Raw genomic sequence first — 25,334 nt, 5'->3', positions numbered from 1 at the left:
ACCGGTTTGGAAGATCGCTTCGACCGTTCTCACTACGCGTTAAACTAGTTTCCAGTAAACTAGTTTAAGGAACGTAGTGAGAACGGTGTCAAAGTGATACACTCTTTCCAGTCGACCTCATAGGGTAAATTGCCAATTCGTCTATTGCCAACTCATCCACTCATCACATGGTCTACCTTCATTTAGTCCAAAGCCATTACGTCCATCAACATTTCCTATAACAACCATTTGGTCCAATCGTGACTTTGTCTAATCACCAGTTTGTCTATTTTATAACCATTTCGTCTTGTAACCGGTTGGTCTAATATCCATTTTATTTTCATTCATTTTGCCCAATTAACACTTAGTCCAATTAGACGAAATAGTACAGGGGTACATGTATATGGACTCAATGGCTATTGGACCAACTGGTTATTAGACGAAATGGTGAGTGGACGAAATGGCGGTTAGACCATGTGGATAGTGGACGAACTGATGCTAGACCAAATGATAGTAGACGAGTTGGTAATTGGATGAATTGGCATTGGACCAATGGTAAATAAACCTCTCAAATTCTTTAACCAGTATTCTTTTACTTTATTAAAGATAGTGTTTCATCATCTTCATTAGATCACTATCTCATGTTGAAAACTCTTACTGGTCTGCTGACTGCATAGTTCTCATTAGCGAGACATCAGGTGGTCCTCTGTCAGCCTTGGGTGTCTTCAGTCTAGATATTCTAGCCTGATTAGACCAGTTTAAGATTTATTCTCGAGATGGAAGAAACACTGTCTATATTAGCTCTAAAGGAGGTGCTGCACCAGCCAGAGTTTGCTCAATCTCGAGATTCAAGAAAACCCCCTCTCCACCATTGCAAGAAGAGCGATTCCTGCTCGAGCGAGGCATCGATGCATTATAATCCCGAGTGCGTCTGCACCTGCGAATTAGCAGGGTAATTCGTAAAATTTTGCAAATAATCCCAAGTTGACTTGGGATTGCAATCTCGAGATTAATCCTACGAAGTAGCGTGATAATTGCGTCTCCATTACAAATAATCTCGAGATTGTTCAGATCAGGATAATTAGCCGGATCAGAAATAGCGCGCTAAGTTGAAAACTCGGGCTGGTGCAGACGGCCCTCAAAGGTGGAATTCATGCTCGAGCAACGATGTAATGACACTTTGGACTGTGCAACATATCAGTGTGAACTTAAGCTGATGAAGACACGTCTACATGTACATCTGTATGGCCTTCATCCCCCAGGTGTATCATCTGGCCATCTTTATCTGGTTGCTGCTATGACATCATGTCTGGGACATGTTTAGACTATCCAGGGCTGTTTGTTCATACATGTATATGACATGTGCCTCAGCGTGCGCTATATGCGGCTGGTGTTGATATGCCATCAGATTGTTTTGACGATCGTTATTAATTACCTCATGTCAGGAATTAGATATTAGGTGTACAAATACGTGCAAAGTATGCTGTTTCTTTTTATTGAGTATGGGGATGGGGATGATGATGAAGGAATCTTAAAAAGGGTGTTCTTTCATCAGAATTTATTTAGAGGCAAACTTTCTTTTAACTCAGGTAGCTTACTAGATTTTACAAAAGAAAAAAAAAAAACTGAAAAAGAATGTTGATGGCTATAATTTCATTTGCATCCATCTAGCGCAATGTGAATACCGGTCATACTCATACAATTTTTGTATGATCAAGGAGGTATAAAGTGATATCTCTGTGGTACGATCAGATATTATAATGATTTCACCTTTTTTTTACTTTGTCCTGAAAAATTGTTTTGTAATTGTCATATACATATGTTGTATATCCTTTCCTTTTTGTGAGTGTTATAATGGTTCAATAAACATTATCCATATTTAGATTATAACCCCCAAAAGGGAGTAAATGAAGTTGTTTTCAATTGAGTAGTTTAAGCTCATTTCAATTTCATCTCTTAAACAATATACATTGTATGTCCCAACACAGCAGCAAAACATGACTACCAGTTGTTATTTACATGTAGATCAGTGTTATATATCAGTCAGGGTTTTGGGGGCACAATGATGTATTACAAATTGAAACACCTGAGAATACATGAGGGATAGGCATCCAGGTAGCCTACATAGCAATTTCTCCATATTTTGCTATCCGTACATATACATATATATCCCTATCCAATATGGATGCCACATGCGTGCCTTTCACAGCATTTGCTGTCGGCATTTTGAAACTGCATCAGCGGATCAATGTGTTGTTTTTCCATCGAGACCTGTGGAATGCCTCATGCATGATGTAATGCAATAAGAAACACCTGAGTACATGTATGTACATGTAGGTATGATCATGGAGCTATATATTCCAATGGTATACAGGTGAATTGAAGGCTGAGGCCGGGAGATGGAGCCTATAGTAAAGACATGCATCCTGTGCGATGTTGACACCGAGAGACATTATTCAAGCCTGACCTGGTTGCATTTCCCCTGTCCTTTGAATGGTGTAGAATTAATCCATTCATCGCCATGATATATTATTGATAAATGTTTATTTGACAAGAATGAGAAAGTTTGAATAAGATGATATTCTTAGTTTGTCTTGGAAGTGTTGAATAGATATACCAGTAAATGAACAAATAAAAAAAAAACATTATTAAGCTATTCCCATATAATACAATTTTGTGTTTTTATTCTGTGGCCTCTTTCAGCCCGAAATGGAATGACTTATTTCAAATAAACACACACCCACAGGTATCAACCGGTGAGTTAGCTCATTTGGTAGAGCGTCCGTCTCACAACCGGGAGGTCGGGAGTTCAAATCCCGGCCGCATCAGACCAAAAGATGTTAAAAGATGGGAGTTGCTGCCACCCTGTTTGGCGTTCAACAATTAAAGGGATAGAGCCCCATCGATCTGGCGCTGCACAGCGGCTGACGGGCCCACGATCAATTGGGCAGAGCGAATTTTTCGGAGTTTTCATTTCATGTCTATTTTGAATAATATGAAATAAAATATGAATTTTCATCACTTGACCACCAAGTGAATTTTAAGACTTGATATGTAATATTTTTAATGCCATTGCTTTTTGATAGAATATATTCTATGAGTATTAAAGAGTACAAAAATTTTTGTGTTCACACTTTTACAGATATATAGTAAATTAGATTAAATCATAAATTAAAAGCAGACCTGAAATGGAGCAGATCTTTCAGGGATATTTCGCCAAGAGTTAAGTGTGACTTAAACTAAGTCACACTTAAGTGCCAATTTAAAGATGATATATAATGCACAATCTCTTTGATTAATGCCATGGTAGTGTCCATATCATGGTTTGGCCAATGAGGTTTGGCCAATGAGTTTTATACCGCGTGTACAAGTGGGAATGAACTACAACTTTTTGTATAACAACCCTCTGAAGAAGAAGATCAGTGATTTAAGACTTTCATTTTTAATCTCCTTCGCGGCTTTGGAAACTTTGTGATTTTTTCTAAGATGAATGGGGATTAGGAATCCGTATGCCCTTCATCCATTGTTGGGTAGGCTCTATACTCCTTTAAATCCGCTTTGCAGGAAATCTAAATCAAATCTTTTAATACAGAGAACATTTACAGAGTTTCTGAGTACACTGGGGAATCTCGTAGGGTCAAGTTTTTTTTTGCCCAGGACATTTTATTTAAAGCTACATTGTAAAGATGTTATATTTTTACTTTTGAAGCTAAAATAAAATGTCTTCTCACATGTTTTCTCTCAAAATATGTGCCTAATATAGAGTACCGAAGTGATGACGTCACAAAAAGCTTTTTTTAGCATTTCAGCGTTTTTTTATACCATATTTTGGTAACGCGTGATGAAAAACCCCCACTTTCAAAATTTGGTGAGAATCGGTCTATGGGGGCATGAGATATGACCTCATGAAGTCAGTGATATTGGGTATTATATCCTACATAGAGTAAATCCTGTATAGTGATTGGTTCAAGTAGCATCATGTGACCGAATATATTTCAACTATGATGTTGCGTGACGTCAGACCTCGATATATTTTTGGATATACCAATATTCTGACGTCACATTATTTCACAAAACTGGATACCTCGGCGCACCGGCTTGCGCGCTCTCTCTCCCGCGCAAGTCCAGCGCGATGCGTCAGCGCAGACAGTAATCTGCGTTCCGCTGAGCGCGGTGGCTCGGAGAAAAGTAGGTAATTCAACGCAAGTAACAGGACTCTGCATGCTCAGCGCATAGATTTTGGTTATAAATTATTAAAAGTAGGATATAAAACAAATATATCAGGCGTTTCATTCGAAAGCATAGTGGGAATTATTAATCCTCGGTTGGACTGGCAAAACTACTATATTTCCCTCGGGGCTTCGCCCCTCGGGGAAAAATAGTAATTGCCAGACCAACCTCGGATAAATAATTCCACTATACTTTCTCAAAGCCTGATATATTTGTTTATTGGAAATGAGCAAGTGTTTATAAAAAAAATCAAAGAAGGCAGCATTTGGTGCAATTGGAGTGTCATGGCATTACACATTCTTGCGCACAAAAAAGCTAGTCATAATAGGATTTGTTAATATACTAATAAAAACCTAAAGACTCAAGATTTTTCAAGGGTCCCACTACTACATGAATAGGCCGTAATGTAGTGGTAGCAGATTCAGAAGAAGCTAGTACATGGAGCTACATTGGCAAGTGTCTGGCAGATAAGAAGATGCACCAGATGCAGAGAGCGTCCATTGGAGAAAAAAAAGGTCGATAGAAGGGGGCACTTTCAGCCGGATCGGATCATTTCCTTTCTCTTACTGTACCTCTATGCAAACATCTCTCTTCAGTCTCTTGCCTTTATGTTGTATATTTTATTTGTTGAGAGAGTGGGAAAGGGGATGAGAGTGGGGGTGGGGGTGTGGGTGGGGGGAGGGGGTTATTGGGTGAGGATGTGGGGGGAGGGGGTATTGGGTAAGGATGTGGGGAGTTTGGGTAGGTAGGGGAGGAGAATTTTAATATATCTCACTTTTGGATGATTGCATCCTATCTACTCCAGCTTTGTGAATAATTGAATTTAACACTAAGATTGGTGAATTAATAGAGTTTAGGTTGAAAAGAATGCCTACATAAACAATGTAAAAGAGATGCTTGAGAGGAAAAGTTTTTTTTTAAAAGAGATACTAGGCGGTGCTGCACCAGCCAAAGTTTGCTCAATCTCGAGATTTTAGCCCGATCAGCCAGCTCTTCGTGATTAATCTTGGTATTCAAGAAACCCCATCTACACCAGCGCAAGAAGAGGAATATGTGCTTGAGCGAGGCAATCAATTCATTATGGTCTGACGCCGTGTATAAATAATCACGAGTGCATCTGGGTCTACGAATTAGCGGGATAAATCGAAAATAGCGCGCTATTTTGCAAATAATCCTAAGTTGACTTAGGATTGCAATCCAGCGAACTATTGTGATGATTGTGTCTCCATTACAAATAATCTTGTTCAGATCGGGATAATTGGCCGGATCAGAAATAGCGCGATTATTTGAAAACTCGGGCTGGTGCTGACGGCCCTACTGAGATAGTGGAGGGGCAAAGGGGGCAGGAGAAAACAAAATTGGCCCTATTGATTTATTCTGTTAAATCTCAAGAGGGAAAATGGTAAATCAAACATAAGTAATCTCATCACGCTGGATATGAAGTGTTTGATTGATGTATTGGTACAGGAATCCTGGCATCTGAAGGAAGGGAGGGTGCTTCTGCTCCTGTTTGCTATAGTACCTTGTATGTTTAGCCACCCTAAACATCGAGGAATAAAAGGAGGGACAATCGTTGCTGCATGCTTCCCCCTACTTCTCAAGGATTACAATGGAGTTGTTCAAATATTTGACATTTGCTAACTAGGGGATTTCAAGAATTTTTCATTCCTTGTGGCAAGACAACATTATTTCTGGTTAATTCACATTGTATTGAAGTATTGTATTCAACTGGGGCCATACATCAGAGATGTGAAATATGATTTCTTTGTATGTGAGCCTTTGCATTCGAACCTCCTTGGACTGGTCCCAAATCAGATTGCACTGAATCTTTCTTAATCCTGATCTAATGGAAGGGTCACACTCTTGTGGAAGCCATTCTTCATCTATAATCCAGTTTAAAGGGTTACTCCTGGCTGGAAAATAATCATATCTAAATAAATAGAGTAAAATTCATCTAGTAAAATGCAAAGAAATTCATAAGAATCTTGAAGTTTAAAGTTTAGCAATATATTTTGCGAAAAATAGTTACATGCACATCATGAATATGCAAAAGGTGGGCTGAAGATGCAATTTTTTAAAATTTGTTTATTTATTTATTTTCTTATTTTATTTATTATTTATTTATTTATAGATTTATTTATTAATATATCTATTATATTTTTTGCCCAGGGTGGGGGTTAGGTTGACTTCTCCATTTACTCTCATGTTTCATTCTTTATATGTACATCCAAGTCACTGATGAAAGTTTGCCTCAATGAACTGAGCTTCTTTGGTAGATTTAGGTTTTAAAGGATTTCAAGTGATTATTTTAAGCTACTTAGGTGAAAATGTAGTCCTGAATGATTATTTAACCGTGTTTTAATCCCACTTCAAGTCAAGATATAGGTCATTTAATACCTTTTCATCTTTAAGCACTGCATACTAAATGGCCAGTCTAGGGCTGCGTTTATGCGACCTCAAGCCAGAATCATGATTTGAATCATGATTTGAATCATGATTCAAAACACAAACATGAATCACAATATCACAGAATCAGCGTTTAGACGACCTTCATTCCAATGCTGTTTCTCCTCAGATTCGGGCCAATCCAGTGCGCATCACTAGTGCGCAGTTTGACAGAGGAAGTTTTTCGCACGTGTTTCGGCTCTCGAAAATTCTTTTGCTTCCATCAGAATTCAGTCTATACCTCATTTTGTTTACTTCTATCATAAAGGGTCCATATGCTTCTATTCATCTTGTTAGTTTATCCAAAATGGTGTTCGGAAGTGAATTTCAGCGTAGATCCAATTTGATATTGATACTGTATACTCAACAACAACTGAGATCATTGTCTGTCCAGTTAATTCATTTACTAGAACTTGAAGTTGAAGACATGACCAAAAAATGAAAAGTAGTGGACGATGCGATGACCAACACAGAACTTGAACATGACAAAAAATGAATTCATAGTACATAGTCATGTACATACAATGAGCATATAGAGCGCCTTGAGCTTGGCAAGAGTCAAACCGAAAGTAGCCCGACACAACAGTGAGGTCATATAATCATGATTGTAATCACGATATCGTTTATTCGAACATTTTCGTACGTGATTCTGCAGAAACGTCTTTCCAAACGCCCCTTTTTTCGTGTTTCATGTTTGTGATTCTAATCATAATTATATTCAATTTCGACTAAACGCAATCGTGATTCTGCAGAATCATGATTTGAATCATGATTCAAATCATGATTCTAGGGTAAAAAAGTGGCGGATAAACGCACCCTAGTTTAAAAAAACAAACATATTAGTTGAAATTGAAAGATGAAAGTTCAAAATTGGGAAAATCATACTTTCCTGAATAGTTGTTTGAAAATGTTTAATTATGGGCTATTGCAACAAACCTATTCATTCTGAATTGGAATGGCATCTTAGCTGACCTTGAATTGTCTCTAGGACTTATATAAATGATGTGTCACATAGGAGAAAGGTTGCATGCAGGGGAGATGGGGTAATAAAGATGACATTGTTACAAATTTTGGTTGCACATTTTTGGGGAAGTGACCACTGTGCTTCACCAGAGATTTGATGAGGTTTTTTAGTCTTCTTTGTTTATCTACAAGATTGAGTGATTTTTGTTTTTTTCTTCATATTCTTCCAACTTGGTTTGATTCATGGAAAGGCTGGAATAGTGATTTCAAATTTATATTCAAAATTACTGAAGCCCCCAACAGAATTTGAAAGATACCCCTCCTACATGACTCTCTACTGAACCTTAATCCATTTTGTTTTCTTATTCTATTTCCAAGTATGCCCTAAATTGGCCACACCATTGCTTATAGGGCACCTAATCACCCTTTAACTAGGTCAGCATGCTTGCAGAAATCAGTTTATATATCGGAATGCCTAGTCTGTCTCTATTCCATTCCTCTCATGGAATCCTTCATAATATTCCTGTTTGCTTTCAGCTCTAAGATAAACCCAAGTAGGTACTGAACAAAAACATCCCTGCATTTGGCAGTGAGGGGAGTCTGGGAGCATGGAGGGGTTGCTTGCGGAGACGAGAGGGGTCACGGGCGGACAAAAGGCCTGAATTGACCCCAATGAGCCACGGAGCTGATGGGGGATGAAGGGCGACATTGCCCAAGATGGTGGCAAGATGTTTAGTTGATTTAGGTCCTGTTGATGCGGGGAATTTCTGGGGTTAGTTTTATGAATTCGATGGGGAGGTTCGGGATGGAAGAAGAGTCGACGAACTTGAAAATGTGCACTTTGTGTTACATGAATTCTGCTTGGTCGTAGCCTGGTATTCATTAGTCCTAAATCTTGCTTTCTGGAATGCGATATGAGCCTATTCTACTTTTTTAAACAACATTGGATAAATAGTGTATATCTTGAAAATTGAAAAAAAAAGTTAACTTTCAGGGACAACAATGTAAAAAAAAAGAAATATATTTATGATATAATTATTTAAGATGTAGTAATTTTGGGGGATATTTGCCCAAAGGGACTTGAATTAAACCACTAAATTGAGAAAACATAATATGTATCCTTTTTTAAAACGAAATTCCAATCACAGTAGGCATAATTGAAATATTCTTTGGACTGGTATCTTGATGATATTAGTAAATCATGCAAAACACATTCATGAAATTCTAGTATTGTCAATAGAAGAGTCACATATTATGTTTTTTTGCACTTATACCCCTGTGGACATCTTGAAATATGAGTGGATGTGTTAGACAACCATTTGACTTTGTCCATCAACGCCATCACACTTGCGGAGAGAAATCCTTTCGAATACCAAAGGTTGCTTTTCTTGGATCTCCTGCTTGCTTTCCTTTGGAAATGGGAAGATTTGCGTGTGTTTACACAAAATTCCAGGGTCTTATCCAGGTATATTACACCTCTTTTGAAGTAATTATGGTAAGATTGTCAGGGAATAGATGACCTCAGATAGCCGTCTTCGGTCAATAGCAAGTGCAATATCCATTGAACTCGATCTCCTGCAGAGCATTTCATGAATCAAATTGTCAGTGAATTAGGTGTATAAATATTAATGAGGGTCTGTGTCTATGGCCGTATTCTGAAGTCAGGGTTAATTCAAACTCTGGTCTAAAGTTGTGGTTAACTAGAGAAAGCCAGTTGTGACATAAATCTCTCTAACAGTAGAGGTTCAGTTTATCAGCTCATTTGACTCCAAAAGCATTATTAACCATCTGGGAATGATGAATATAAGATAGATGTATTCACCATTAAAGAATTAGGAAAGAGAACAGTAAACGTGAAGAATTCAATGGAAACAAAAAATTTGGCTTCCCATAATTTTAGCACAGAGTTAGACCATGGTCTAAGTTAAATCTGACTTCAGAATACGGGCCAGTGAATTACCCATGTAGTTATTACCTCCGTGATTAACCAGTATTTGTTCCTAATTTAACGCATATTTTGCTTGTATTTTCACATTGAACTCTTGAAAAGGTGCCTCAATATTACAGTAATATTGTGGTAAATAAAGGCTTCATTACTTCGCCCCTTTTTCTTTCATATTCTTGAACATCCTACCTACTTGTTCCCCCTGATTATGGATCCTAGGAAGGTTCTCTTTCACATTTCAGTTAGTGTGCAAAACCTATCACGCAGAGTCAGAGACAGCTGAATTTTAATGAGACTCCAAACTCTTTCCACTCTCCGGTCTGATGTTACATTCTCGGGTTGAGTTTCCAATGCTTTCACCTGCTTATCTTGATATGTCATGCTGGGGTACTCTGAGAAAGCGTTCCTCGCCTAGTGGGGTAGCGAGACTGCACATGAATTTGCATCTAAATTAGAGATGCTGAGAGCTCCTCAGTGTTCTAGTGTGTGACTTTTGTCTACAGCATACATGGTGGTGGGTGATGCTGATGATCAGCTGATCATCATATCATCATCATCAGCATCATCCTCATCCTCATCATCATCATTTCAAAGATCTTCGCCATCATCATCACTTCAAAGACCATCGCCACTACAGCCATTATCAACCACCATTATCATAACAACAACATCATAAAAATCATATTCAGCTCACCAACTGTAAATATTTATCATGAATTTATCAATTATTATTTCTGACACCAGTTCTTAGAAACTTAACACTCCTTTTTGTGATCTCTCTGCAAATGACAGTTTTGTAGATATTGCCTTATCTTTATTTCTCAATTGGATTGCATATTTTTATATGTGTACATGTACAAATACATAATAATAAAAATGATAATAATTAAAAGACATTCATATAGCGCCATCTAGCTAGAAATATTCTATTCCGAGGCGCATAGTTATTATTATTATTACCCCGGCTTTAGCTTGAGCTGCCTTTCAGCGCTCATGCAATTCAAGAAATTAATCTTGCCAAGTACCCATTCACCTCACCTGGGTTTAGTGCAGCATAATGTGGATAAATTTCTTGCTGAAGGAAATTACGCCATGGCTGGTATTCGAACCCACGGCCCTCTGTTTTAAAGTCAGAAGACTAATCCACTGGGCCACAACGCTCCACAAATAAATTAACCAATGTTGGCATGTATCTCACAATTTAATTTTGCTCTTGTTTTTATCTTCCACATTGCAGAGATAGTATGCCTCTAAGTAAACCAGGACAAATCACCATCGAAAAGACACCAGGCTACTACATAACAGAAGAAGCACCTGAACGGATACACAAGCTAGACAAAAACATGAAACTCATCGTCGTCGTACGCGACCCAGTCGTCCGTGCAATATCCGACTACGTTCAATCAGTCGCCACAGGTCGACGAAAAGAGAACGAATTTGAGAGACTGGCCGTCCCCGATCCGAAGACGGGGGTCGTCGATGACAGTTATTACGCTCTGATGGTCGGAAGGTACGCGGATCACTTAGAACGTTGGTTAAAATTCTTCCCGCTTTCGCAGTTCCTGTTTATCAGCGGCGACGAGATGATCAAGAACCCGGTCCCGCAGCTGATGAAGCTTCAAAGGTTCCTCAAGATCGATACCATCATCGATGAGAGATACTTTGTGTATAATTCCACCAAGGGGTTCTACTGCATGAAGAAGTCCGTTGAGGACACCACGGCGGACTGTCTCGGGGAAACCAAGGGCCGCGAGCACCCTCACATATCACCGTCCGTCATTCATAAAGTCTATAGATATTTCAAACCCCACAATGAGAGGTTCTACTCCATGATCGGGCAAAATTTTCACTGGGGCGAGGAGAAGAGGAGATAGTACAGGCTGAATGAATTGCATAGATTATGATTATAGTATATAAATGGTATGTTGTTTTGTTCATGTGGCAATCTGCAATGTATCCGTAGTATAGTTTCCATTGTATGTGAGATAGTATATGGCATAGTGATATAACATGTCCATTTATATGTATGTATAGTGCAGCTGTACATGCATAATACTCTACTGAGTTCGATACTTGGTATCACTTTAGTACCCCTGCTGTAGCTGAGCTACTGTAAGGGTGGAAAAGCATTCAATGTATAAATGCTACCTGGTACCCATTCAGCTCACCTGGATCGAGTGCAGCCAGTGCGGATGAATTTTTGCCGAGGGAAATTAACCCCTACGGACTACAGTAGAATTGAACCCATGAACGTCTTTCAATCAGAGGGACGTGGGTTCGAATCCAAGCCACATTGTGCTGCACTTGACCCAGGGTACCTGGTAGGGAGAAATTCCTCGGATGCTCGAGCGCCCAATCAAGGTAACTGTGCTAAAGCCGAGGTAATAAAAACAGTATTATGTTAAACAGGGCCCGCTGGGAGAACAGTTTTCAGAAGTGAAGTGGCTACCCTTGGTAAGATTATTATTACTATGCTTCCTATCATTGAATAATAATGATATCTCTGAGCTTTTATTTATTGAGGGTAGCCATTTCTGTTATTAGCTAGTCCCCGAGGGGGCTCTGCATAACCTTGGTCCTGTAATACAAAGGTTAATTAATCGTAAGCTTGATTTTCACGATTGATTGCATATTGTAGTCAATGGAATCAATTGTAGAAAAACGTTCTACGATCATTGCTAAGCTTTGTGTCATGGGTCCCTGACGTGTTGTTATTACCCCTTCTTCTCTCTGGACTTTCTAATAAACCATTAGACTTCAAGAAGACAAGAATGCCCCATTTAAAAGTCTGTGGTACAACTCAGCTGGGATTGATCCCGTGACCTCCTATTCACTAGACGTTCATTCTACCACTAAGCCACCACGCCTGGTAGGTATGCATGTTACGGGTTCAAATCCCTGTGTAACCCGGCCTTTGCAGTATAAGATTATAAAGAGCCAAACATAAACAGGGTGGATTCGCAACTTAAACAGCACCCCCACGTGACAAGTCCTGACAGGCTTGACTTTATGCCTGTCCATTGACATCTCCACCTTTTCCAGGGCGATTTAGATATTACAACCTAGCCCATAACACTGACCCCGCTCACATTACACTCCTAGAACTAGTTTACAGGAAACTAGTTAAATGTGTAATGCGAACGCTCAAAGTGGTCATGGAAGCGATCTTCCAAACTGATTCGGAAAACCAGCTCGCGATGTAGTTTTCAAGATCGCTTTGCCCTGGTTTAAGCGTAGAGGACACAGCCATTCTTCAGGAAGCGATCTTCGCCGACGTGCTATACTCCACGCACATGGGAAGAATAACTACATGTACACTGCGCTTTCAAATTTCGCACAAAACTTTTGATCCCACTGAGGATGTCGGCATGGCAACATGACCGCTTTGCGTGAAGGGGTTCTGAAAACCAGTTCAGGAGATGTTGATGAGAACGTTGGCAAAGCGATCTTATCTAGTTTCCTAAACTGGTTTAAGGGAAACCAGTTTAGGAAAGTATTCTGAGAACGGGTCTTAGATTTCACATTCTAGCCCTTAACACTGGCTCTTCCTTCTCTCAATGCTGAACTCTTCTCATAATTCATGAGTAGTATAACGCTGATTTCCCATATTTTGAATATTCCACATCACAGATAAAAGCTCCTTATTCATGCAGTAAAGACTAACCAATCAATGACCACAGAAATTTCATGTTCACACTCTGTTAATAGTCAAGAATTTTGAATTTTAGAATAAGAAGTGTAACATATTTTTACCATCAATTTATACTGTTTTCTTTATTCCAACTCATCTAATGCCAATTCGTTCAATTGCCAACTCGTCTACTATCATTTGGTCTACCATCAGTCCGTCCACTCACCACATGGTCTTTTTTCATTTAGTCTAATGTCATTCCGTCTAATAACCAGTTGGTCCAATAGCCATTCAGTCCATGTACCATGTGGTCTAATCAAACTAAAGTGTTAATTGTGCAAAATCAATAAAAAGAAAATGGGTATTAGACCAACTGGTTATTAGACGAAATGGTAATAGACGAACTGGTGATTAGACGAAGTGATGATTGGACCGAATGGTTGTTAGACGAAATGTTGATGGACGGAATGGCATTAGACTAAATGAAGCTAGACCATGTGGTGAGTGGACGAATTGTCAATTTACCGTAATACCATGGCTGACTATTTCTTGACTCTATCTTTCCCGTGATGCACCACACAGAATTGTTTGACAAGTGGACCATTAGATGATGTTATGCATTATGAATCTACCGCGGTGTTAATGATATATTGCTGAAACCTTGCATTTTGCTTAAGGATCAATATTCTTATGATTATTTTTTTTATATTATACTGTTTGCATGAAAATTTCACTGCACATTCCAATTGTATATTTTTTGTATGTTCTTAACATGTTTTTCTTATCATTTAAATAAATGGTTTGCAGTCGGAGAGAATGATGATTTCATACTATTATCAATTATAAATGAAACACATAGCAGGGGCCAGGGAACGGTTTTCAAAGTGGGGGGGGGGGGGCTGAAGCCCCCCCCCCCCCCCATTTCCGAGGCCCCTGCAAAGGGTATCCTTACTCTTGTTTTCACTGATCAGCTTTGAATGGTAACACATTGGATTTTGTTGATTATATAGCTAATGGATCAGCTGTGCAGTTTTCATGATGTATGTAAGATATAAGTAGATCAGGATGCTGCACGACTATATAACTGTAGAATAATATTTTTTTTATATGCCTGTTTTCAGAAATGGGTCACCGTTGGCTCCAATTTACAAACTGCCAAATTCTTATGCCAAACTGCGTCTGGATTTCAGGTATTCATGTAACTTTGTTCGGACTTCTGAACAACCTAAACTACACAGTATCACTGCAAACAATCTAGATCTCCATCCCATCTCTAACCCCACCCCCTTTATCTTCCGCTCCCCCTCTTTCTTCCCCCTCTCTCTCTCTTTCTTTCCCCCTCTCTCCCTGTCACCTTTTATTTTCCTTTGTCTCTCCCACTACCCCCCCTCGCATGCATTTTCCCCCTTTTTTTATTTGTTCCATAACATCATAGTTAGGATAAATTCTATTGTGTGTAAAATGTGAATTAATGTTTTCTATATTGCATTGGTAGGGTTGCCAAATTGTGTAATATTTCATCTCAAATGGTACCAAAGATTTTTTTAATTGATTGCTTATCTATCTGTAATATCTGTGTTATTTTTCATATTTTATTAATAATTTTTTTTTTAAATAGTCACGTGAATCGTGTTTGTCTACATCTCAATTCCTGTGAAGTATGAAATAAGTAATGATCAATTGTGTGTATTTTTAATCTTATAATTGAAATTCTTAAATCATGTATTCAATTTTAGTAACTACATGTATAATATCAAAGCTAAATTACAAGTCATAATTCATACGCAAGACTCCAATATTCATTGGTCAGATACTGTATGCATTAATTTAGTTTTCAGAAGTAATTGCACAGTCGAGCAACTTGATATCAATGAATATGTACTGAAATGAATGACATTTTTAGGGGTATTTATAGTCAAATATTCCCACCGATATACATTCGTATATATGTTAACAGTGAGCTTTGCATTGAACTTTCCACCGTTCTTATATTGTGCCTAAAATTTTAATTCTGTAGCTATGTCTTTAAAATGATGTTTTTTTGTAAGGCAATAAATGTATTCTCGTATCATTAATAGTGGAGGAATAGTATGATTTTATATTTTTTATATAATGATAAAAAATCTATTCAAACTGTATTCACTAAACTGTATTCACTGTTTGGTGAATAGTGGGATGGAACTCATCTGACTGACTGGCATCAAACTATAGAGGGGGCTAGTAGTTTTTACATCTTCAGATGAGCTTGAATTGATGGCATTTTTTTTCTTTCATATTTCAGTATTCATCTACAGGGTGTATTCATATTAAAAATTCTTCTCCTGAAATATTAGGATTTAAGATTAAAGCTCATTGTTTAAAGATAAATGATAGTAGTTGCAGTAAACACTGATTTCATGGGAAAGTCTGTAAAACCAGGCTTAATTGTCACTAAATAATCATGGATCTAGATCTGGTCAGTACAGTTACATAAACTGAACCTTGTGAAATCCTCAAATCTAAGCTGGAAAATGTTCACACTGAAGATTACCAACCCAGATAAGCGCATGTGGGACAGTGTATTGTTATTGCTTTGAATGTCGGGCCGACATTTGACTCGAATCCTGTGCTTATTTGCTAATTGCTCAGCAATTACACGATTACTTCCAGAATCCTCTGGCACATATTTTTTATTTATACAAACAGACACTTTGGTGGTCATTTCATTGGATTCTGTACGAACTCATTTTGAAATCGTTACCACAACTGGCATTTATCTTTAAAGATGACATAAGGCCTAGTTAAGTGTTGAATCATGACATACTGATAGTGAATATGATACCTTCCATCACAAAACACTTGATCAGTCGCAAACAGAATATTTTCTATGTCGGAAAGCGCAGATTCTTATCTTTAAGATGATAATGGATGCGACTTATTGTTTGTTTTTTTTGGTGACAGAGCCTTGCAAAGAATATGAATATAGAAATGTAGTTTTGGAGTTATGGAAAGATGCATAAATGCGCTGTATGATAATGAGAGGTTCAGATATAGAGTGAACTCTCAAAAGATTATGCAGTCAATTTTCTGCTGACTGCCATTTTTTTTTCTCTTTTTTTTCATTTCAAGGCTCAATGATTTGCTCACCAATTAAATTTAGGCATGGTCATAGATTATGAATGTAGAAATTGAATATATATTATTTTCACAATGATTTTGTGTATTATTGCATGATTATGATAGAGAGATACGATATTTGTGATTTGATGTTATAATTGCATTGATAAATGTGATTGGGACTGTCTGTGGCAATCTAATTGTAGCGTATGATATTAGTTAACATCACGGGATTGGAAGATATCCTACCAAAAGAAATCTGTGCACAATCTTACTATACAGACAATAGGCAGATTTAGCTCTGCGATGCATGACAGATGTAAAGAACACGGTAAATATGTTGAAAATGCCCGTCAAATCGTCAGTGATTTTACGAACCGGCTCAAACCTCATTTTTGGTCAAATTTTCGAGATTGATTTTTGTTGTTGCATATTCTGAAAGCCTGTGATTCACTCTATTGATTTGCCAAATTTCAGATTATTGTACAAATAGCAGAAAAAATATGAAAAATGTTACCGAAGGTTTGAGAAAAATCCATCAAAGAATAAAAAAGTTCTTAGAATTTTAAATTATTTGATTGGTGAGTTATATGCAAGCAGCTTTTCTACATATCGTATGGTAAAAAATCGATGAAATGTCATTTTTTTCAGAAAATTGAAAACGGTTTTTACGGTACTTTCATTATGTTAATAGGCAAATCATTTCACACCCATTTCTAAAAGAAAACAAAATAAGTCATGAACCTTCGAAAGATTGAAATATATACATTTCATATTACATGACATATGGGGCAGCTGCTCGTTTATGACATCACAAATCCAAAGCTGAAAATTTTAATAACTTTCTTAATCATTGATTGATTTTCCTCAATCCTTCACCAATACTTTTGATTATTTTTTCTCCTATTTTTACAACAAACATTTCTTCAGGGTGAACTTCCCCTTTAAATCAGTGAGATGGCTGAAACAAGACTCGTTCAGTACACACTCTAAATTTCAAGGATTTAAAGTGTATCAAGATCGGTTGTGAATGGTGACCAATCGAATATTAGATTTAGATTAAACCTTGTGGATTTAAATATAAAACTAAAAGATTTGAATTTCAATCTTTTAAGATTTCGAAGTTAATCCTTGAGATTGTAAATAAATCCAATATTCAGCTGGCCACTATTCACACCTGGGTCCTGTAACAAAAAGGTTAGCGATTAATCGTGTGCTTGATTTTCACGAGTGATTGTACATTGTAGTCAATGCAATCAATCGCAGAAAACGGGCCCTGATCTAGATTTATTTAAAACCCTTGAAATTTAGAGTGTATTTAGTACTTATGATTGTAATGTAAAATGATACATATGTTTTATTTTGTATGATGCAATATAACATGTTTAGTAAAATTGGACAGGAAAATTAACTACAAATTGAACTCAATTGCCAATAATGTTTAAAAAATCATTTTCAACTTTAGGGGAATATCTAGTACATTCTTATGATTAATTTTTGTATTATATTGTATTTTCCTATTATCCTATTTGTAAGAAACTTGTTCAGATTAACAACTCCTATTGAATTTGTGTATTTCATTAATCAAATTGCACAACATGATACCTTTAAGAAAGTATTGCTGTAATTAGTTGTAATTGGACTGCTATTGTAGCAGATGATAGTCAGATATTTATAGATATAAATGTGCAAGCCCATAATTTTATAATAAGTTTCATTATCAGATTGATTTAGACACCCATGAAGCACCCCATACTGGCGCTTTTTCCAAAGCCATGCATATCCATACACTCTTGAAACGGATTGGTTAAAACAACCAGTGAGTTGGTGAATGGGTGTCTGGCGACCTTATTCTTGGGAAGAATCTACCCGAATTCTGGCTGATATTGACCGCTTTGATCGCTCGGACACGTATTGACCAACAGATTGGTTACTTTAATTGACCAATTCTTTCGGAGGGTTCCATGACATTTGCTCTGGCGGCAATTGCTCCACTGCAAATTCCACACCTTTATTTGATATTGATACATTAATCAAATGACCAACTTCAACCCTGGATTTAACCCTAAACATTACCCTAAACCTAAAGTTAACATAACACCCTATGGCAACCCTAACCCTATATCTTAGACGAAATAAAGCCCAGAGCAATTGTCGCAGGAGCAAATGTTGTGTCACCTTTCGAAGAGTGCAGTGATACTGTGATTTACATACATGCCTGAGTACATAACATATTTATTTGTATTGGTTATGTGACTCCATTTTTTACTCATTTTTATTCACTTCCTTGCACATGGGTCTGGTAAAACAAAGCTTAGCAATGACCGTAGATCATTCTTCTACGATTGAATCCCGTTGACCACAATGTACATTCAATCATGAAAATCGAGCGTACGATTAATCGCTAACCTCTGTGTTCTGGGAGTGATGTGGTAATATTCGATGTATTCAAATGACTTGTATTCATTTACTTTTCTGTATTCGTGTACTTTTCTGTATTCACTTGAGGCTTGTTGTTGTTGTTTTCCAACTGTTCAGGCTGAACTAACCCACGATGTTTTAATGTGATTGTAAGTAGTTTATGACATAAATGTGCTTTTATTGAACAACATCAGCGGATATCGCATCAAGTCTGATAATTTCTGTTGATATCGTGATGAGTATGAAGGCTTTTTCCATGTGGGTGTGTAAGAATTTGTTACGAGAGAGAATGAATATTGTAGAGTAATGGGATGGAGCGAAAACAAAAATAAAAAGAGGAGAACAAAAAGGATACAGTATTAAAAAAAATAATGTAGGAGAGAGGGGAGGGGGGACCGTGAGAATGAGAGAGAGAGAGAGAGAGAGAGAAAGAATAATTGAGGATTAACAAGGAGAGACTGTTACAAGAACAAAAGGAGAAAGAGAGTGATAGTGTAGATAGAAATTGATTGGGAGAGAAGAAGAGGGACTGAGAGAGAGGGGGAGAGAGAGAGATAGGAAGGAGAGTCAAACAAGAACAAAAGGGAAAAGGGTGATGTTTACTGCGTACAGAAATTAGTTTTGGAGAGAGAAGAAGAGAGAGAGAAAGGAGGTGGGGATGAGAGAATAGGGAGAAAATGGGAAATTATGTTGATAGATGGAGAAATTCAATTGATTGACAGAAAGAATTGTCTGTAATGTGGCAGGGGGGAGGGGAGTCACAATCGATTCAACCCCAATATGCAAATAATCTAATTGATTTGGTTATTTGTTGGAATTTGCGATCGATTTATTTTAACCTGTTTGTCTTAAAATAAATTTTAAATTGGAAATTCAGAATGGCGTGCATTACATCTCATGCAATAAACATTGCGATTTTAACATTGCAATTTACATATATTTTTTCATACAATATGATACTATTATTATAGTGTGATAGGATAAAGATAAAATCAATATAAAAGGGAAAGGTTACATTGATAATTAATCAATATTTTTTAATACAAAATTACTAGAAGTAGCATCTTTTAGGGGATAAGCATATACCTAATCAAAATCAATTATTTCAATGTGCAGCACAGCTAATGGAAAGTGCTCCTTTTGCAACTGACAGTAAATGTGTCTTAAATTTCAAACTGTATAGCGCCACCTAACGACAACAGTTCATATGTCATGTACAGTTTAGAATTTAATTCATGAACAATTAATTCATGACAATTATTATTCCTAGTTATAGCTACTTTGATGATCTGTCATTGGTAGATGTGATTCCTGTTTTTTCATGTCTTATTGTAGTGGTATTTCTTCTTCTTCCTCCTCTTCTTCTCCTCCTCCTTCTCCTCCTCCTCCTCCTCCCCCTCCTCCTTCTTTTTCTTCTCCTCCTTCTTCTTCTTCTCCTTCTTCTTCAGAAATATGAGCTTTGGACATCTTGAGATTCTATTAAAGATTCGCAATATATTGTATGGTTACCTTAATTAACAGAAATTTAAATCATTAAAAAAAAGCACTCTTAATTTTACCATTAAGAGTTTTATAGAGTATTTTTTTCCTTAGTAGAGACTTCTTTGATATTGGCAACTGCAATGTTAGTATGAAGGATATTATTTTTGAATTTTCTAGCATTTAAAGGTTTTCAAATCCACCCCAAATAGCAACTTTGTCTACATTTATTTCCTTCAATAATATTGACGTTTATATCAATACGTATTCATCTTTGTTTATGCAAAATAATTGAAGTCACTGCATGAGAAACAAACTGAATACAAAATAATCCAGACGATTTATAAAGCAAACAATTGTAAAGAAGCAGTTTGAAATAGTAAATAACAGAAAAAAGGGATGGGAATATTCCCCCATAAATATGCATTGATGAGAACGCCATATTTTCAGTTTATTCCCACGGCAAATTATGATTTCCAATGCAAACTTCATTGTTAACATGATCGATATACTCGGGCGTGAAATTGTGCGCTTTCCTAACAAAACATCGTCATTCACAGGGCTATAACTGGTGGGCGCATGTAGATAATGTACTATTCATTGCTTTTCTACCGTTTAATTAAGTTCGGATAAGCATGAGTTTGAAATTTAATTTTAAAGTTTTTGTCGCCGGGGAACAATGGGGTATGTTATGACAAACATTCCTTGCATGAAGAATTCTTTGTGAGTGTGAATGCACAAAAATAACTGGCATTGTGTAATTTTTTTTCCATCAAAAGGTCAAAAAGTCAATTATCTCTCCTTGCCTATTTCTGCTTAAAGGACAAGTCCAACCCAACAAAAAGTTGATTTAATAAAAAGAAAAAATCCAACAAACATAACACTGAACATTAGATTTTCATCAAAATCTGATGTAAAATAAGAAAGTTATGATATTTTAAAGTTTTGCTTAATTTCACAAAATAGTTATATGCACATCCAGGTGGGTATGCAAATGAGGAGACTGATGACGTCATCCACTCACTATTTCTTTGGTATTTTATTATATGAAATAGGGAATATTCTATTTTTCTCCTCCTTGTCAAGTGAAACAACAATTAATTCCTCCCGAACATGTGGAATGAGCATTGTTTAATACTATATGATTCAGTCAAGTTGGTCCTCATTGTCAAATCTATAAACAAAAATGAAATATTGCATAACTCAAACAATAAAAACAAAAGAAACAGTGAGTGAGGGACATCATCAACTTTCTCATTTGAGTTGTGCATATCACTGTTTTGTGAAAATAGCAAAACTTTAAAGTGTCATAACTTTCTTATTTTACATCCGATTTTGATGAAATTTTCAGCGTTATGCTAGTTTGATTTTTTTAATATTTATTCAAATCAACATTTTTCTGGGGTGGACTTGACCTTTAATAAGGAATTGTCAGTGGGGTATATAGGAAGGCTTGGGATCCCCCCACCAAAAAAAATCAAAATGACATCCAAGGAAGAAAGAAAGAGAAAAGGAAAAATGCAAAGAGAGAAAGGGTGAAAAGTAATATTATTTTCGGAATATTATGTCGAAATCTATCACAAAATTAGATTTTTGTAATAGAAATGTCGAAATTTTTGCTCGCTCGATTCGCTCGCTCCCAACTTTTAATAAATTTTGCCCGATACGCTATATCTGGCCCTATCGATCAAGGTTTTTCTCTCAATACACCACTGGGAATTGTCATTCTGATATTTCAAGCCACTTTTTTTTTCATAAACAAACATTTGATTCATTGCTCATGATGCGGTTCACCTAACCATGACTACCCTTACATGGCCATGATTGATATTAGCGCTTTACACCGCATGGGATGTTTCTTCCCGTCAACAATCTTTAAGCCTTTCAGCTTTTCATAATCAGTTTCATTTGTCCAGCATTTTTTTAAAATGATTATTATCCCCAAGTAAACACGCTAGCTCTGGAGAATCAGATATATATTTTTATTCAGAAGAAAGAAATACAGAAGGAAACATAGTGAGCACCGTAGGTTTCCAGTACAAATATAATTATGCCCCTATACACTGGACTCTTCCAAGACAATTTTTATATTGAATCCCGCCTTTTTCGAAGATTTTTAAAACGAATGTGTATGCTTTGTTTGCAACATAAATTCATACTTTAATGTATTGTTTACAATGAACAATATGAATATAATCATTTGCTCGCGATGACACACATACATTCAAATTTAGGATAATTTCCCCTCAAGTTTTGTGTACACTATAGGCCTATACATTGTATAGATACCCATCTGGTTCTATTTCCCCTGACAAGTAGAGAATTCACCCCACCGCTATCTTCACCCCCAACATACCTTGTACCTCCTTTTCTCTCTCCAATCAATGATCAATCAATCAATCAATCAATCAATCTCCCAACTTCCCAACCCTCTTTTACATCTTCCAATATTTGTCACTCACATACATTCTCTTTCCAGGCTCGACTAGCACTTGTGCTATTTTCTGGTCCCATTTACCATCGTATTTTTATACATGTGTAACTGTTATGCAATTTGTTTTATACCCTGTAAACATGTGAATATTGTTGGTAAATAAATAAATCAAATCAAATCAAAACAAAAGACCCTTTCACATGTAAATCTTGAATCATCGGACCTTTCACACGCTCACTCGAAAACGGTATGTGTCCTTGGTGACTTGTCAATCAAAGCACTGCATCGATACGACGAGAGCATGTATTATCTACGGAAGTGCTTGCAAGGACACGTAAGCTCCGCCCCAAAAGATGTTTTGAAGGTCAAGCCTTTCACACGTAACATTCGTACCGTAATTTGAGTGAAACTTAACTGGAATTTCAAATCGTGACTGTGATTAGCGTTCGTGATTCTAGTTTGGTTTGACACGTGTTAAAAAATTCGTCATTAGCCTTCTTTTTCACTGGAATCATCATTCAAATTACGATTTTTTTTAACCGTGTGAAAGGCGGAAAAACAAACCCCAACAATAACACAAACAAAGCAGTCTTCAGCAACGGTCATGATTATAGGTTGTTAAACTAAGGTCATTGTCTTCTATTTAACGATCCACTTTTCATGGTATTGACTTTGGCAGAGATATTCAGGTCGATACTATTGACCGTTCGTTAGTGTAGGAAATCCGAGACCGTGAAAAAGACAGAAAGTGAAGTCTGAAGGAATTAGGAAAATGAGCTGGGGGGGGGGGGGGGGGGGTGGGGGGCAGTGAGTGAGAGAGAGAGAGAGAGAGAGGGGGGGTGGGAGAGTGATACACGCAGAGAGAGATGGGGCGAGGGGTGGGGGAGAGGGGGAAAGAAAGAATGCGCCTTTTATCGACTCGCATGCACCGACCAAGACAATTTTTTTTTTTTTTCACTCAATAATCGTGGTGTCCATGATCATCAAAAACTCCATATTCAAAACTTACTAACTAACTAATACATACCATGAAAATAAAGTTCATATGGCGTTTGCGGAAAATATTGATGTCGAATTTAAGTAATGTTTGGAAGGATTGATAATGCAACTTGCCATAAGAGAAAGTCAATTGGATTGGACCTTGAATACGGCTATATTCCATAATTGCTCTCAGGATTTTACTCAACAGGTTGAGAAATTGCGGATTCCTGCTAATACTGTACTTGCATCTTTCCCAAATTACCTATTCAGTGATAATGACCGGAAAATAATTATCTTCAAGTACGAACGAAAGTACCGCAGTTGGAATAAAAATCAATTGGATGGCTGATAAGTTGATGAAAAAAGAATTGGAAATTGTGAGAATAGAGAAATGTAATTACATTCAAAACAACATGAAGTGTATCTCAAGCACGCTCGACCCACGCAAAATTTCCTTGGTAATATTCTCAGTGTCGCTACCATGCATGGTTACGAACACCGCGATTGGCCTTTCGTAACTGATCGCGATTTTTTTAAACCATTCAAACATTTTTCTACGATCGATACGATTGTCTCGACTGATCTGATACGATCTTATTACGATCTGATACGATCAGTACGATAACTTCACGATTTAGACCACCGTTTCAATCGCGGCGCGATTCGTGACAATGGGAATTAGATATTACAAGTTACTTTCTGTTTCTGTTTATGATACTCCCGTAGGAACTCGACAGGGCAGCTTTTGCTGGTAAACGCCAATCTGGTATATAACCAATTACCTAGGAAACATTTGGATGAATAAATGAATACACACTCTTTCAGGCGATATGTAATATTTATGTTTTCATGACACATGTTATCCTTAAATTGGAGATTTGTGAGGTGTAATTTTTTTGACTAACACGGTATATAGTTACCCGATGCAAAAATAATTATCTGTGATAATTTACAAGATTTGTGTCATAACAAACACACACACCCACGCACCCTCCCCACCTCCACCTCTTACACACACACACACACACCAACCCATACTTCATACATACACACATATATCATACATACATACGTATGACATAGATATACACAGCAGACACTATTTATAGTTTATAGAATGTATGAAAATGTATTTTATGTAAATATATATACATGTACATTAACAATATACAGTAAAACGCTGTTTAAAGGTTTTATACTACGACTTTTTTACTAAATGAACCTTACAGTAATTGTTTAAATATAGTTAACTAGTGCTTGATATATATAAAACAACACAGTTTTATTTTTATATTTAATTCTTAATAAATTAAGCATGGTTGTTTAAACTGTTAAAACAACATGTTTTATTATGTTCAGGGCATATTTAGTTATCATGAATTTCCAGTCATATTTATGTGTTTAGCTTTCAACATCCAATCATGTATTAGTTTTCTTGTGCTCGATTGTCCATTATAGAAACATGAATTTACTCTGACATTTTACTTTTCCATAATCACAAGTACTATTACCCGATGATTCAATTACCCGATAGATATTTCATTTTGTATATTATTGATGTTTTTGAGAACGATATCATTTTTTCTTCCTATTATTATTATCATTATTATTCTTTTTCTTCTTCTCAGTTTTCTACTGTTTTATTTTCTTCGTTGCATTTTTCTTATCCCTTTTCCCTTCTTCTTCTTCCCTTTCTTCCTCTCCTCCCCTCCTCTTCACCTTTTTATAAT

At 36.8% G+C, this 25,334-nt stretch overlaps 1 protein-coding gene across 1 annotated transcript; it reads left to right on the top strand.

The window, feature by feature from the left end:
- The first annotated feature begins 755 nt into the window (after positions 1 to 755).
- Positions 756 to 18,903, top strand: LOC129268971 (heparan sulfate glucosamine 3-O-sulfotransferase 4-like). Its single transcript, XM_064105841.1, has 2 exons — positions 756 to 931; positions 10,800 to 18,903. The coding sequence occupies exons 1-2, from the start codon at positions 756 to 758 to the stop codon at positions 11,434 to 11,436; spliced, it is 813 nt and encodes a 270-aa protein (XP_063961911.1). The 3' UTR covers positions 11,437 to 18,903.
- The last annotated feature ends 6,431 nt before the right edge of the window (positions 18,904 to 25,334 follow it).

The sequence above is a fragment of the Lytechinus pictus genome, chromosome 10, assembly GCF_037042905.1.
Source record: "Lytechinus pictus isolate F3 Inbred chromosome 10, Lp3.0, whole genome shotgun sequence".
Taxonomy (NCBI): Eukaryota; Metazoa; Echinodermata; class Echinoidea; order Temnopleuroida; family Toxopneustidae; genus Lytechinus; species Lytechinus pictus.
This window is presented reverse-complemented; position numbering and strand designations above follow the sequence as displayed.

Bases quoted from the DNA above. Each gene is read 5' to 3' on its own strand.
- LOC129268971 (XM_064105841.1), top strand. From the start codon at position 756: ATGGAAGAAACACTGTCTATATTAGCTCTAAAGGAGGTGCTGCACCAG. The intron at 932-10,799 runs GTAATTCGTAAA...TCCACATTGCAG, and splicing joins TGCACCTGCGAATTAGCAGG to AGATAGTATGCCTCTAAGTA.